Here is a 14802-nt window from a genome sequence, read left to right on the forward strand (position 1 = left end):
AAAAAAAAAGAAAAAAAAAAATTTTTTATCACCAAAAAAAGCACTGGTAGCCCCCATACCCCTGCCAAATTTGTGGACATTTTTCCCTCATATTAGTACGCTCCCAAAAAAAGGTACCAGGCCCAAAAATTTTAAAAAAAAAAAAAAAACCCCAAAAAAAAAAAAAAAAAAAAAAAAAAAAAAAAAAAAAAAAAAAACCGAAAAACACATGCCCACAACGAAAGAAAGAAATGAGGGAAAGAAAGAAGCAGAGAAACCCCATATCATAAGTTCATTAAGCCTCGACAACAATCAACATCTCCACAAGTCTATCAACCAGATACTGTGCTTCCCCTTTCCACCTCCCATCACGCCAGACATCCTGCACCCAAAATCGACATTGTGCTCTCCAGTCTCTTGAATCAAGTTGCCAGTTCCAGTTCCAGGAAGCAGTATGTCTACTGGCGTGGAGGTGCAATTTATCGGCCCCGTAGCCATCAAGTCGAGAATTTATGCTGTTAAGGTGGCGGTGGGAGATAGGGTCAAGGTTCTGACGATATTTCCATTCGCGCTCAGCTTTCTCTCCAGCGCGTTGAGCGACGAGCTCTTCGTCTTCAGCCAAGTAGAGATCGCACTTATTGCACTCAGCGCACCGGGACCCAGGGTTGGTACGGAAGTGCTCGCAAAAATGCCTATAGCCTTCTCCTTCTTGTTCGTCGTCTGCAGACTCGTCGCCGGAACCATTATCGATATCTGCAGGGCCATCAAATACCGCACCAAACTGATTATCTACATCTCGGAACAAGCGTCTGCCATTCACACGGATTCGAGTTAATGGTGGGCCAAGGGCTTTGCGGCAAAGGTAACACATCGAATACCCACACACACATGTGAGTTTATTGCAGCCAGAGGATTTAACAAAAGACAGGCCACACCTAGGGCATGTACGTTTGATAGCTGCAGTTCGGGCAGCTTCGACGGTTGTTCTCAGGTTAAGAAGAAGAGGCTCATGGCAGACATGGGGATCTCTCCATGGTTTCTGACAGGTGATGCAACTCTGACGGTTGCAAGACGTGTTCGAGCAACTAAACCGTTGGTTTCGCGTTTTCAAGCACAGGTTGCGTACAGATGTAATAAAGACGAGAGGAATCGCAGCAGGGCGGAGGATAATAAATGCAACAAAAAAAACAAACAAAAAGGGTATCATGTCAAGTAAAACCAAAATCATGCAACCAATAGATAATAAACTTGCGCGCCGAAAACGCCAGGCTAAACCTTTTGGAGGGGGGGTGGTAGACAGGGTCGTATTCAGCATACGAACAGAAAGGACAACGAACAAGTTTCAATTGAGATTTAAGGAGAGACTCTTCAACAAGGCGGTTTTCGAACTGCTGGTAAGCTTCATCGCCTGCCTTGTCAGCTAAAACCGCCCGCTTGACGAGTGTTGTATCCAAGGTACCATCGCAGGTACCAGCTTGCAAGGGAGCTAAGCAGCGCAATGTGGCCCTGCTGTTGTCAATAGAGTTTCCCCAGCCCTGGCCGAATAGTGCCTCTTGGATCGTTCGCTGGATGCAGGTAAAGCAAATGACGTGTAAACTGGAAGAGCACATTGAGATCTCTTCGAATGTGGCATCTGAGAGGCAGCAGCTGCACTCATATACCGCATCGGCCTCTTTGGCATGAGCCTCGTTGAGTTCTTGTGCCAATTTGTAGTCTCCCACTTCTTGCTTCTCTTTTATCTGGGTAAGTAAGGGCTCGAGAAAGGCTTCATGTAACTCCTTATCCAGTTCCGGACATCCTGTTTCCTTCAAGTAGGGTACAGTATCACCATTCGGTTGTCGCTGCCATGCCAACAAAGGTGGCTCTTCCTTTTCCTTAGTCTTCTTGAAAGAAAGAATATTCCCTAAGGCCACCCGCCAGGTCTTACGGGATAGGCGTCGTAAAGTTGGGCGAGCCCGGAAATACGAGAAATTAGCCTCTGCCAAAACCGCTTCGATAGCACTTCGGCTAATCGACCGAAATTCATGGCATAAAGCAGCTTTGACGGCTTTCTTGTAGTTCTCACTCCTGAACCTTTCGTCTTCCGGTAACTCTGCCGCCCATGTAGCAACCTCATCTTCTGTATTCGATCCCTGTCGTCTTCGAGTCGGCACTATGGTCACTGCATCCGTCCCCACCGGCACATTCCATCTTCCTTTAACCCACTCATTCCGATACCGCAACAGCTGCTCCACGCAAACCTGGAGCCTGCTATTCCCATCAAACCGAACCAGAAGTTCACGGAATACCTCGAGTTTCACGTCAGGGAACAATTCAGCCAGAATCGCGAGGCTAGTATTAAGCTCTGCTCTCTCGTGTTCCTTTTCGACTTCGTCGTTGAGGATGGCTATGGGACATTTGGCTTTGGAGGAGGTGCCGAAAGGGTTGTTGCGCAGTGCTTCGATGAGGGTAAGTGAGGTTGATGCCGTCACGGAGGAAGAGGTAGCCGTGGGGGGTGGGGATGACGACGAGGATGCGGTTGTTGTAGCCGAAGAGGTAGGGGTAAGTGACACGGTGGAAGCATTGGCGGATGAAGGCGGCAGACTGCTGGGAGAAGCGGGTGGTTTGGAGACGCGCGAGAAGCCAAAGGAGACCATTCTGTTTGTATAGAAGGCGTGTAGTGGAGAACGAAATGTCGACTACATATTCGAAACGATATCAATAGGCGTGGACAGACGCAGAGCGAGGGAATACTCCTGCGTGTGGAGAGGGATGGAGGGTGGAGGTGTCTGTGTCTTAACTTCTGGCAACACCACCCGTAGTTAACCAACAGCATAAATAGAAGCCAAACTCCTACATAGTTATACAGGCACTACCCCGGCCTTAGCAACGTGCAGGGCGGGACGCGATCTACGCTAAAGTCCTATCTGTTCCCAACATTTACCCGAGAGTTGACATCTTGCGTCTCTAGAATGCAGCAGGTCGCATTGCCTAAACGTCGGATAAGCATTCGGCTGGCCCGGGAACGCGACAATCTCCAGGTCATGCCGTGTAGCCTCGGCGCCAACCTTGGCAAGGAACGCCTGCAAATTTGTACCAGCTGGGCGGAGAGCTGGACATAGAAGTCCATGGATGGCTCAAGCAATCTTACTTTTGATGCTCGAACTCTGAAGAAGATAATATCAAATTGCAGAACAAACTATGACCATTCAATATGTACTATACAACATTAATAAATCAAATGCATATCCTTTTCACCGAGCAAAAACCAGAGTCACTGCCAATTTCAGAATGGCTCGGTCCAGCTTAGATAAATAGCCGGAGATCTATATCATTCAGGTATCCTTCAGAATCTACAGCTTCGAGCCCTTGTCCGAAACAAGCTCTACACCAGCACCGGCAATAGCAGGCTTGCCGGTCTCCACGACAGTTGCCTGGAAGATAACAACGTTACCTTCCTTCCACATTTCGGTCTTGAGAGTTTGGCCGGGGATAACGACGCCAGCGAATCGAACCTTGATGTTCTTGAACGCACCGAACGTGTTGTACACATGCTTGCCAGATACACCCATGGAGCAGAGGCCGTGGAGAATAGGGACCTTGAAGCCACCAATCTGGCTGAAATCTGGGTCAATATGGAGGGGGTTGCGGTCACCGTTGAGACGATAGAGAGCAGCCTGGTCTTCCAAGGTCTTCTCCTCGACGACGGCGTCAGGCTTGCGCTGCGGGGGTTTGTAGGCAGCAGTGGAAGCAGCAGGTCTGCGGGCAGCAGATTTGCTAGAGCCACCAAACCCACCGCTTCCACGAATGAACATGGTGGACTCGTTGTAGAAGAGCTCCTGCCCAGTTTTGGCATCCTTGGTCACAAAGCCATGGACGACAACGGCGGCATTGCCCTTATCAATTACGTCGATGAGTTTCGGGTAAGAGACCGTCTTCGCAGCGGTTGGAATCGGGAATTTGCGGATTTCCAAATACTGCTCACCATGAAGAATCATCATAGGGGAGAAGTTGGCAACAATATCATTCAGGCTCCATGGAATGTTGGAGTTAAACCAGGGAACGACACCGAAAGTGGGCAAGGCCTGGAAACCCTCATGGTTCTCGTAAACAAGGGGGAGGTGCGTTCTTTTCGCGCCAAGACTGAGATTGTAAAGAATAACGTCGCGGTCAGTATAATCGAAAGCGGTACCCTCTGCCTTCATCTCCTTAGCAGCTGCAATAGCACCCAGGATGCCCTGATCACCATCACCACCCTTTTTGGGCGCCCCACCGCTCTTGTTATTCATGTTCTCCATGATACTCTGAACACCAGCCTGGCTGTCTTCTGGGTTGTCTGCGCGGCCATCGTCGAAGTTTGTAATCTTGCCCCACATGGAAGCAACAGCTTCGGGTGTCAATGTGACGTCGATGGGGAAGCCATGGCCACCAGATCGTTGCCATCTGGTACGGCCGAACCAACCACTGCCGCATTCGTACAAGCCTTTGCTGATTGGCTCAGGGAGCTCATCGGAGCAGAGTAGGACAACGAAAGGAGCAACTTGCTCAGGTTTGAAAGCCTGAACGACCTCCTCGGGCATAACTGTTCGGGTCATCTGAGTGCCCGCGTTTGGTGCGATAGTATTGACGCGGATGTTATACTTGGCTCCTTCAATGGCCAAGGCACGGGAGAAGCCGAGAATACCCAGTTTCTACTTCTATTAGTACCTTATCAGGTGTTAAAAAAAGAGTGCATATTGGGACTTACAGCAGCAGCATAGTTGGCCTGGCCAAAGTTGCCATAGATACCACTAGTGCTGGTGGTGTTAACGATTCGTCCATATTTATTCTTTAACATGTGAGGCCAAGCAGCTTTGGTAACGCTATATGTGCCGCGAAGATGAACATTGACAACAGAGTTCCAAAGGTTGTCATCCATGTTAGTAAACGCTTTGTCTCGGAGAATACCAGCGTTGTTGACGAGGATATCAATACGGCCGAAGTTATCAATTGCAGCCTTCACAACCGCTGGGCCATCCTCAACAGAGGCTTTGGAGCCAACAGCCTTTCGGCCCATCTTCTTGATCTCTTGGACAACTGGTTCTGGGTCAACTAGATCATTTACAACAATAGAGGCACCGAGTTTGGCAAATAGAAGAGCGTAGGTTCGACCAAGGCTATAAAACGACATTATTAGTACGATAAAATGGAAATAATCACAACTTATAAACTTACCCGGCTCCTGCACCTGTAATCAAAGCAACCTTTCCGCTGAAGTCTGGTTCCTTGGCTGAAGGGCTGCTAGGAAGCTCCATTCCAGCTTGCAGTAAATCCATAAACTCGTTAGGGCCAGTTGGATAGCTTGGCTCGGAGAAGTCATTGACTTGATCCCATTTGGCAAGAATAGCTCCAGGGGTAAGCGAATCATCCGCCTTCAACAGAGCGCCTTTCGCACGCTCCCATCGAATTTTGGCAACATGGCCAGCGCCGGCTTCGAAAATAGATCCAGTTTCCTTGCTTGAAGAGTGAACAAGCACAGCAACTAGAGGAACAACCCACTCGGGCTTAAGGTTTTCCAAGACCTCTGGTGGCATGACAGTTTCGGTCATGCGGCTGGCAGCTAAGGAGCTGGTTAACACATAGTGGAAGTGGTGACAGGATAGTTTACATACCAATTGGGGCAATAACGTTAGCATGGATATTGTATTTAATACCTTCTTTTGCAAGGGTTTCGGTGAATCCAACCATAGCAAGTTTGGCGGCTACAAACAGTTAATAAGGCAGTTATTTGCCGGGATTGGGGTATACGTACCTGAATAATTGGTTTGGCCAAAGCTACCAAAGAGGCCTGCAGCTGAGGCTGTGTTGATGACTCTACCGTACTTTTGTTTTCTAAAGTGAGGCCACGCTGCTCTTGCACACTAATAGTCGTATTAGCCCCCAAACAAGCCTGAGCAGGTTTATTTCATTACTAACCTTATATGAACCATATGTGTGAACGGTGTTGATTAAATCCCAATCTTGATCTTTCATATTTTTAAAGCTGACATCTCGGAGAATGCCTGCATTGTTTATAAGGATGTCGATGCGGCCAAAGTTTTTGATAGCAGTGTCAATGATTCTATCTCCATGCTCAACACTGTCGTAATTGGCCGCAGCCTTTCCACCCTTGGCTTTGATCTCATCGACGACGATATCAGCAGCCTATGAGGCAATTGAACATTAGCAACCAGGCACGCGCGGTAGTGGCGAGGAGCTACTAACTTTCGACGATTGTCCCTCGCCTGTATGTGAGCTACCCAAGTCATTGACCACAACGTTGGCACCACGGGCACCGAAGAAAAGAGCATAAGCTCTCCCCAAACCACCACCAGCACCCGTGACAACCACGGTCTGGCCGTCAAAGCGCAATTCCGACATGGTGGATGCTATGGTTTATGGGGGATAAGATGATGTATTCGGACACAGTACGACTTAACGTCTGGCACGGGAATATGATGTGATAAAAAGAGCTGGATATAGAGAGTAAAAGAAAAGGATTGGAAAGAAATGGAGCAGGAGAAAAATACAAAGGCGAGGTCCGTCGGACGAGGTGTTGCAGGTCGAGTACCTCGGCTGGACGGGGGGCTGCCGTGGGAGGCCTTGGCGCCGGCCGCGTGCCGATGAGGTCAGCTATGGCGGAGCTGGCCAATTAGATTCTAGGCCGCGACGCTGGAAGTTGGCCATGTTTGTATCAAATTACGAGGTTTGATTGGCTGTTTAATCAATTGTGAGTGCGCATGTGATCCCCCCAGATTCTGTCACATGCTGACAAGCTTCGTTGCGGAGCGGACGAGGAATATCAGAACGCTGTCCGATGTCCTTCATATGGAAGAACAAGTGTATGAAAGCAACCAGCGTACCGGGCTCCAATGTCATTTAAAAAACTGCTTCTCTTTCGCCCTACTCGTCACTATCTATTTCACCTAATTCTTGCTCATGATGTCTGACTTTGCTTTTTTTTCCCAAATCTGCGAGCTGCAATTCAGCCTAGGTCCTGGTAGAAGGTATATATCCAAACCAGCCTCTTCAAATTTAGTACACCGTACTCCGTATTCTACGAATAAGCGCTAACTCATGTCTTCATCACAACCTACACTACCCTCACCATGCTTATGAGCAGCATCTTAATTGCGATAGAACAAAAGTCGAATATTAAGTCAACGTGCTTATGGCATGGAGTGCTATTTCAGTGGTGTAAGGATTTGTTTGCCTGGAGACAGGAAACTCCACCCTAAAAACCATACCCAAATCGACATCACAGCGGCGTCAGTCCTACTGAGCAATTACTTTCTATTACTGCTTTTGTGACACCAGCATCGGAACAAACACACAAAAAAGCCGAGCGATGCTTAGAAGCGGGAGTTGTCTTTATGACGATATATTTGGTGAATGAGAGGGTGGAGCGCACTTTTTTTTGGCAGCTCTTCCCAAACGCCAGGGTACAGCATCGAGCGGCAGGGGCCCTGGACGAGGATTTAAAATGGGCGAGACTTTTTCTTGCTTTCGCTTTTTGGTCCTATACCGCGGTTTTGGTACCGGCTCTTCTTCTTCTTCAGAGGTTGGGATCTCAAGAAGAGCTTGTCGTATCTTCCTTTGTTCATCTCTTTTGGCCATCCACTTCTCTCTAATTTCAGGTGGGGTATGACTAGGTGGCCATTCGTCCGCAGCATCCCCATAGTTTTTGCGTCGTAAAGATTGTTCATAGAGGAGACTATCTAGGTGTATTTCAAGCTCCTTTACAAATTTGGAATCATAGTGTTGCTCGATCGCTGGGGTTTCGGGGCGTGGCTTTAGGTATCGCCCCTGTGTAGAAACCACATCTGGCAGCGGCTAAGCTGCAAGTTAGATGATATAAATATATACAAACAATATACGGAGTACTGAATAAACATACACCCCATATTTTTTCATCGGCAAAAACGGCGGCATCGAGCCACGATTTGAAGACATAGTGGGGTTCTTGGGATTCCTGGGGCGTGGTCATGACGCCGACTGTGAGCGGATGGTTGCCTAGGCACAAAGTACATCATAATAAAAACACTTCTAGCCTCATCGCCTTCAGAAATCTTCCAAGCCGTGTAACCACTGGAATATTATTTTCCCGACAAGCCCGCTACCTAGATACCACATTGATGCCTTAGGTATATAAGGTACTTGAACTCTTCATATGTACATCGCTACCCAAACACAAAAAGTTAGGAGAAAGCAATTTCTGTGGAAGCTGTGGACCAAAGTCCTTAAATCAGCAGCACAGAGTACCTAGAGCTTTGTTATTTACTTACTCCGTTCTGCTGATATAAAGACTCGTGTCGATAAAGCCTCCAGTTGATTAGTTTTCTAGCTCCTGTCGGGCATGTTTTAAGGCAGATTGCCCATCACTTCCCGGTTTCTGCCAGCAAGCATGCTTAAGCGCATCCCCAATCGTAATGCGTGCTCCAATATTAATCTCTGCCCAGGGAAAACAGAGCATTTGTAGTAAGAGTCCGATGACTATTTGAAATTAGCCAAGAATTCCGCGTGGTTCGAATAGTAATATCTCACATTGGAAATCAGCGTCATGTTCTAACTTTTGTATGGTTTTGCCATATAAATGGTGAAACGTGGGCCTCCAAACTTCAAACTGATCACCCGGTCGCCATGGGTTAAGAGCAAGCGTCCAAGGATGGTAGCAATATAACATTTCAAATCCAACGACACCCAAAGACCAAACATCAATCAAAGAGTCGTGCTCCTGAAGCTCACGCTCAGGCGCAAGATAATTGACAGTCCCCCCTTGGCCTGGAGTTGCAGGTAAAGAGCTGATAGGCTGTAATTTAATAGAATTCTCAAGATCAAGCAGTACCGCGCGAGGAGCGCCTTCCCTACAAATTCCGATGTTGCTGGGCTTTATATCACCGTGAATCCAATTGTGCGTGTGTAGGAAATTAAGACCAAGCAAAACCTCATGAAAAAGTTTCGCAAGGATCGGCATACTGTAGCTGAGCCTATGAGCATAAATTAGGACAATGACTTTCCAGTATGCTACTATACACTCAGATATCCCACAACAAACAGGGGACAGCTTACTGATTGTATGCACGGTGACCACAAATACTAGAAAATGTACTATAAACAGTAGGCTCCAAAATCAGAGCAATTTGTTCAAAGATTTTAGGGGTATTGATCTCAGCTCCGCTTTGGTAGATGACTTCCCGCAAATGCAAAATTCGGCTTTTATCGCCAGCATGTACCTCAGGTAGATTCTGGATCTCCCGGAGTGTTTTGATTTTCTGACTAACTTCTTGGAAGTTCTTTGTGCTACGTGTAATGATTTTTACAGCAACTATTTCACCTTTGCTGTTAGTCCCAGAGAACACCTTCCCGAAGGTTCCACTTCTGAGGGAAGCCATGAGCACCCAGTGGCCGAAGCTCCGAAGGGATTTGCTAGGTGTAGGGGTGATAGTCGTATTTGGAAAGCTTGTTCTTTGTAACTCTTCCTTGAAATAGTGTGCACGGTTAATGTAATAGGGTTTAGTATAAGCAAAATCCGTGTATCGAAACTCAAACTCAAGGAAGCCGACTTTGATATGCATCGGGTTTTGATTTAAAGAAAATTGTTCTTCATATCCAACAGAGCTTCCATTTACACAAACAATGGCATTTTGTAAGGTGGAGGCCTTCGATATGAAAAGATAGCCCGTAGTTGGGTGGAAGTTAAATAGGGCGTGAAGTCCTCGAAGACCTGTTGAAACGCGACGGGAAGGAAGACGAAAATCGACATCAATAGCATTTCGACCCTTGCCCAAAGTCCAGCCATCTTCAGGGTGATAGGGCCCGGGATTTAATTTAAACTCGAACCAACCCGACCATATCATTCCGTGATGTCTGAAGTCTTCCTCAGTATCCGTGTCAGGGTCAGTTGGGGTGTCGCTTTCGTGGGCTTCACCGGACGCCAGCTTGATTTCCTGGAGGCGATATACGAGTATTTCTTTGCTATATTCTTGCTGAGGCTGCACAAACACCTGTTGCCTAGTAATTAAGGGGTCAGTCTCATACATAGCACTAAAGGCTAGTTTTGCTTGGGTATTAGACGGCGTTAGCCTCGCAAATGCCTCCAGAGACAGTGACATTCTGAAATGGACAAATAAGTAGTGCTATATTATTTCTCTGGCCGTACTCCTGAAAGAAGAAGTGTAGTGTTGAGGCCATCAGTGTGACGTGGCGGAAGGGTGAATAAGTACCCTAAGAGGTGTAGGCAGCTCCATTGAGCGGGGTATCATATGCAATATGCAGAGCCTAACACGAAGCATAGGGCGACTCAGTTCCAACAACCTGGTTATTATTTGGCCATTTTCATGGCCTTGCATCCCGTTATGGGGTAGTTTGGGGCTCATGGCTTTTGCAACGGATAAAGGACACTCCGCGGGGACACGCCGTAAGGACATTCTGTAAGGACACTCTGTAAGAGCGCTCCGTAAGGGCACTTAGTACGGAGCATGCATGGATCATACCGGCTGCATTTCCTAACCCCCGCGTTCATGTCGAGGACTCAAGAATGGAGTTGGATGAAGCTTTCCAATTGGCTTCCGGTGCGGGGCCGTATTTATCCGAGAGTCAACCAATGAACGCGCGCAACGATATGATTGGTCACGGGGATTAGTCAGGTAGTTGCATTCCTCGGCATTCCCTCTGACAGAAACAGTGGATGGAAGGGCCATCTAGGCTGTCCGAAGGCCGTAAGGGGCACCAGAGTGTGGAAGAACAATGCAGCACATTGGTGACGAAACCTCTACACCTTGCATTGCGTTTGTGCTGGAGAAATTGAAATTCCATCTTGCCCAGCATGCCAACCACCCAAACCCTCCGCCCTTTATATTAGGGCTAAATGGTGTGCAGGGTGCGGGCAAGACTTATTTGGTGAATAGCAGCCCTCCTTACTTCAACATACTCATGGAATTGTTGCCGTAAAGTAGTTTCCACTCCGCTAACTCCGCACAGGCAAACAGTCTCTCCAAACTCTCCGCCCCGCCTCATAACATTCCCACTATTGCTTTTTCTGTGGATGATATCTATCTTACTCACGCGGATCAGCTTCGTCTTGCCGCTGCTAACCCAGAGAACCCACTCCTACAGCACCGTGGCCAGCCTTCTACCCATGACATTGCTTTAGGCAAACAGATCTTCGAGTCCCTGAAAAAGGGGCTGCCCACGAAGATTCCGTGGTATGATAAATCTGCCTTTGATGGTCAGGGGGACCGTGGCCCAGAAGACAAGTGGAAGGTGGTCAATGACAAGGTGAACGCTGAGGCAAAAATACAACTGGTAATATTTGAAGGATGGTGCCTGGGCTTTCGAACACGGCCGGAGGATGAGGTGCGAGCAGTGTGGGAAGAAGCTGTGAAGCAGAAGGAGATAGGAGGATATGATGGCCAGTTAGCATATGTAAAGCTAGAGGATGTATTGGCGGTGAATAATGCATTAAATGACTATGATGTTTTTACAGAGTATGATGCCCAGTATCCCTCCCTTGTGCATTTCAAGGCTGACAGTTTTACATCAGCCAGTTCGATGCCTTCATACACCTGTAGGCTTCCTTAACTTTAGACCCACAATGTGAACAATATGTGAATCTAACCTCCTACATCAGAGATGCCGAAAATACCCATTATGTCTATGACTGGCGACAAGAATCCGAACGTGAACTGCTTCGTAAATTTGGAAAGGGCATGACCCCAGACCAAGTTACTCGGTTCATCGATGGCTGTTAGTGATCATCAAAAATGCCCCATTTTCTTTCTACTATCATCTAAACTGTTTATACAGACTACCCTTCCTACGAACTCTTTACGCCTGCACTAAGGAATGGCGTATTTCGCCCACGGCAAACCGACCCCAGCCAGCTTACGGAGGATTCTGCAGCATCATGGAGGGGGAAGCAACTAAGACTTGTTCTTGACAAACAGCGCAAGGTATCGGAGATCATTAAGATATGACTACACTTCTAATAGAGGCAAGTGATAGATATCACATCCTGGATATGTTATTAGGACTTTTTTTATCTTTTAGATAGAATGCGTGCATGTGTACATATTAGTCTGGTATGTGGAACATATCACCATAGATAAGTGTCTAGTATAGGACGACCCGTAACAGCAGATACAAGAAATGATGTGATACACCCTAGTTGCTTGAATGTATATGAAACTAAACATAGCCCACATGTCCACAATGTTTTACCAAAATGCCATTGACCACCAAATGCTACATAGTAGGTACAGACAGCAAACACCCAGATATCCACTAGATATTCAACGCCAAATCACACCTATCAATATAAAACAAATCAAAACAAAAAGTCCAGACCCGGTATGCATGTATGCATAGGAAAAAATATACAACACTCGTCATTAGTCGTCTTTCGCGCGACTGATGTCTCTTGATCTAGCGATGTTCCGACCACGCGTGGAATGATTGCCCCAGCCGTTCAACACATCTGATGACGAAGTTTTCATGCGTCCTCGGGTCTGCTCAGATACCTTGAGGGTACCCGTGGGGCCACTGTCAGACGTCTCATCCATCTCAATAAGATCCCCATTGCCCCCGATGCCCAAATAGCCATGCGGTTGGGCTGGTTGCTGGAAATCATTCAGCCCGACTTTGGCTTTTGTTGCAACCTTGCGGAACCATCCTTCAATTGCTCCACCGATGTTCTCGATGCCGATATTGGAATGCGCTGTGGATGCATTGCTTGCAGAATCAGAGTATAGTGACTCGTTGTGGGCATCGGTTGGTGGAGGGGGGATTGCTAGATTTGGCAAATGAGTACTGACAAAGGCGTTCAACTTGTCGGGGGCAGGTCCTGGACCGGTAACATTACGGTCCAGAGTGCCAACTCCTCCAGGCCCGGAAAGAAATATGCCGTGACGAGGTGGGTGACGATAAGGGGAAGCGTGCTTAGACCTAGATACTGACCGGTCTCGAAAGTGAGACGTCTGTGGAGAGTGTATTGATCCCAGGGCCATTCTCCCAGGAGAAGAGGAGTCTAAATCAGAATAGGCATCTGAATGTCCTTGAGATTTTCGTCGGGCTCTAGGGAAAAATCCCAACGTCCGTTTGGGCACGCGGCCTAGCTCGACAGGCGAGGAGTGTCCTTGAACGTTCACCCAGCTCTCATGTATCCAGAGAGGTGTAGGGTCGGATCGTTTGTCCGACTTGGATGGCGAAAATGGGTCATCGGGTTCAGAGACAAAGTCTCCGCGTCCGAATGGGGCTGTCGACGACGCACTGGGCATCAGGGAACTGCTATCATCGACATGATCATCTACAGCAGCAGTCCCTCTGCTAAGTGCCGATTGGTTCAGGTCTCGATTAGAAGGGATTCGCCGCCCCTTTATCGAACAAGACGCAACGGGTAAAACAACTATTTTTCTAGACTGGATGCTGTCACTTGGCCAGAAGCCATTCGATTTCCTGACAACGGGCAGTGGGCAGCCATAACGTATTGAAACGCTAGTAAGGCTATCATTCGGCTGCACCTGGTGTATATAGACCAAAGCATCGCCGTCGTCCTGCTCTACTGGCGCTCCAACTGCCGAGCAGCAAGGATCTTCGAGAGATGACCGTCTTTTGTAGTTACTCTGAGTATCCGGTATGGAATCACCATTGACCTGCATTAGCATTTCCCTCTTCTTCGACTGAAGAATCGCATGCCTCTCCTCCTTCGAGCCAGGCACAACTTGCGCTGCCGCAGACGAGCTAGACGGACCCCAAGCCGACGGCAACCCAGGCCGGACGCGACCCCCATCACGAAACCTCGAAAACGGCTCTGACCCCAAACCCGGTGCGCGTCGATACCCGTTTACTGGCGCCTTATTCTTTAACGGGGACGAGCCATCAGCGCCGCCCATCACCGCCGACGCGAACCCCTGGATTGACGACCACGAAGATCCCAGTAGATCCGCGGCAAACCCAGCAGCAGGGGCTCGCCGGCTAGCATCATTACCCGCCGGCCCCGGCGCTGTCCGGGCTGCAAACCGCCGTTGCGCATTTGAAGAACCAGTGACTGCATATGGCGCAGGGCCACCACCACCGCCGCCCCTCTTCGATCCTAGAAGACCCGCAGCGACCGACGCAGCTGCCGGGTCGCTGCCGCCTAGCCCGTCCACGTCCCCCAGACCAGCACCCTCATCTTCCACGAACGAAAGTATTCGCCGGTTCCGCGGACGCAGCGCGGTGGCGGTGGTGGTGGTGGACGTTGAAGATGACGCCGCAGCGGTGGCGGCGGCAGAGGGTACACCGGTGGTGGTTCCCGTCCGGGAACTCGAGCGGACAAACGCAGGCGAAGAGGAAGAGTCAAGTGTCGTATTCAGTATGTTTCCGTCACCACTCATGCCTAACGAAAGAAGAGTCGCGGGTGACGAGGGTACTCGATAGGGCTGTCGTCGCCGTTGTCCGAGTCGGATAATGATACGGCGTCCTTTTTTCTCACGGGTGGTTGTAGATTCGGCATAGGTAGTGTAGCGGGATCTCGTTGTCGTTTCTGGTCGGGAGGGTTAGGGAGGTATGGCAGAGTACGGCGTGATTGCTCTAGGAGACAGGAACAGGACAAAATCGACGGGGCGTGTGTGGGGGGGCGAGACGGGCGACTAGGACATTGGGAGACAGGAGGATCAAGGAGTATATAATTCCGATTCAAATCGACGTTGCTACCAAATTACCGCGATCAATTCCGTGAATTCATAAAGCGAGCGACTAGCAAACGGTTCTGCAAGGCGCCGAAATCGACCCAGGCATGGAGCGTTTCTTCTGGCCTTCTCTTCTCCCTTCCTCTCTCGCTCTCGGGTG

The 14802-nt window shown here is 48.7% G+C and overlaps 7 protein-coding genes across 7 annotated transcripts; 1 reads left to right on the forward strand and 6 right to left on the reverse strand.

The window, feature by feature from the left end:
* Nucleotides 1-274: 274 nt before the first annotated feature.
* Nucleotides 275-850, reverse strand: LOZ57_002339 (uncharacterized protein; the record flags this gene model as incomplete). Its single annotated transcript, XM_049251413.1, has 1 exon — nucleotides 275-850. The coding sequence occupies one exon, from the start codon at nucleotides 848-850 to the stop codon at nucleotides 275-277; it is 576 nt and encodes a 191-aa protein (XP_049109713.1).
* Nucleotides 851-1187: 337 nt separating this feature from the next.
* LOZ57_002340 (uncharacterized protein) lies at nucleotides 1188-2615 on the reverse strand (the record flags this gene model as incomplete). The annotated part of the gene is made up of 1 exon (XM_049251414.1): nucleotides 1188-2615. The coding sequence occupies one exon, from the start codon at nucleotides 2613-2615 to the stop codon at nucleotides 1188-1190; it is 1428 nt and encodes a 475-aa protein (XP_049109714.1).
* Nucleotides 2616-3311: 696 nt separating this feature from the next.
* FOX2 (bifunctional hydroxyacyl-CoA dehydrogenase/enoyl-CoA hydratase fox2) lies at nucleotides 3312-6357 on the reverse strand (the record flags this gene model as incomplete). The annotated part of the gene is made up of 7 exons (XM_049251415.1): nucleotides 3312-4649; nucleotides 4706-5114; nucleotides 5173-5557; nucleotides 5610-5699; nucleotides 5750-5858; nucleotides 5914-6141; nucleotides 6202-6357. The coding sequence occupies 7 exons, from the start codon at nucleotides 6355-6357 to the stop codon at nucleotides 3312-3314; spliced, it is 2715 nt and encodes a 904-aa protein (XP_049109715.1).
* A 990-nt stretch (nucleotides 6358-7347) lies between these two features.
* On the reverse strand, nucleotides 7348-7963 carry LOZ57_002342 (uncharacterized protein; the record flags this gene model as incomplete). Its single annotated transcript, XM_049251416.1, has 2 exons — nucleotides 7348-7809; nucleotides 7874-7963. 2 exons carry the CDS (start codon nucleotides 7961-7963, stop codon nucleotides 7348-7350), a joined length of 552 nt encoding a protein of 183 aa, XP_049109716.1.
* A 345-nt stretch (nucleotides 7964-8308) lies between these two features.
* On the reverse strand, nucleotides 8309-10088 carry LOZ57_002343 (uncharacterized protein; the record flags this gene model as incomplete). The annotated part of the gene is made up of 3 exons (XM_049251417.1): nucleotides 8309-8469; nucleotides 8521-8963; nucleotides 9046-10088. 3 exons carry the CDS (start codon nucleotides 10086-10088, stop codon nucleotides 8309-8311), a joined length of 1647 nt encoding a protein of 548 aa, XP_049109717.1.
* Nucleotides 10089-10722: 634 nt separating this feature from the next.
* On the forward strand, nucleotides 10723-11951 carry LOZ57_002344 (uncharacterized protein; the record flags this gene model as incomplete). The annotated part of the gene is made up of 5 exons (XM_049251418.1): nucleotides 10723-10875; nucleotides 10957-11462; nucleotides 11519-11542; nucleotides 11606-11721; nucleotides 11782-11951. 5 exons carry the CDS (start codon nucleotides 10723-10725, stop codon nucleotides 11949-11951), a joined length of 969 nt encoding a protein of 322 aa, XP_049109718.1.
* A 414-nt stretch (nucleotides 11952-12365) lies between these two features.
* On the reverse strand, nucleotides 12366-14348 carry LOZ57_002345 (uncharacterized protein; the record flags this gene model as incomplete). Its single annotated transcript, XM_049251419.1, has 1 exon — nucleotides 12366-14348. The coding sequence occupies one exon, from the start codon at nucleotides 14346-14348 to the stop codon at nucleotides 12366-12368; it is 1983 nt and encodes a 660-aa protein (XP_049109719.1).
* Nucleotides 14349-14802: the final 454 nt, after the last annotated feature.

This window comes from Ophidiomyces ophidiicola, assembly GCF_022830035.1.
Source record: "Ophidiomyces ophidiicola strain CBS 122913 chromosome Unknown scaffold_6, whole genome shotgun sequence".
NCBI classification, from domain to species: domain Eukaryota; kingdom Fungi; phylum Ascomycota; class Eurotiomycetes; order Onygenales; family Onygenaceae; genus Ophidiomyces; species Ophidiomyces ophidiicola.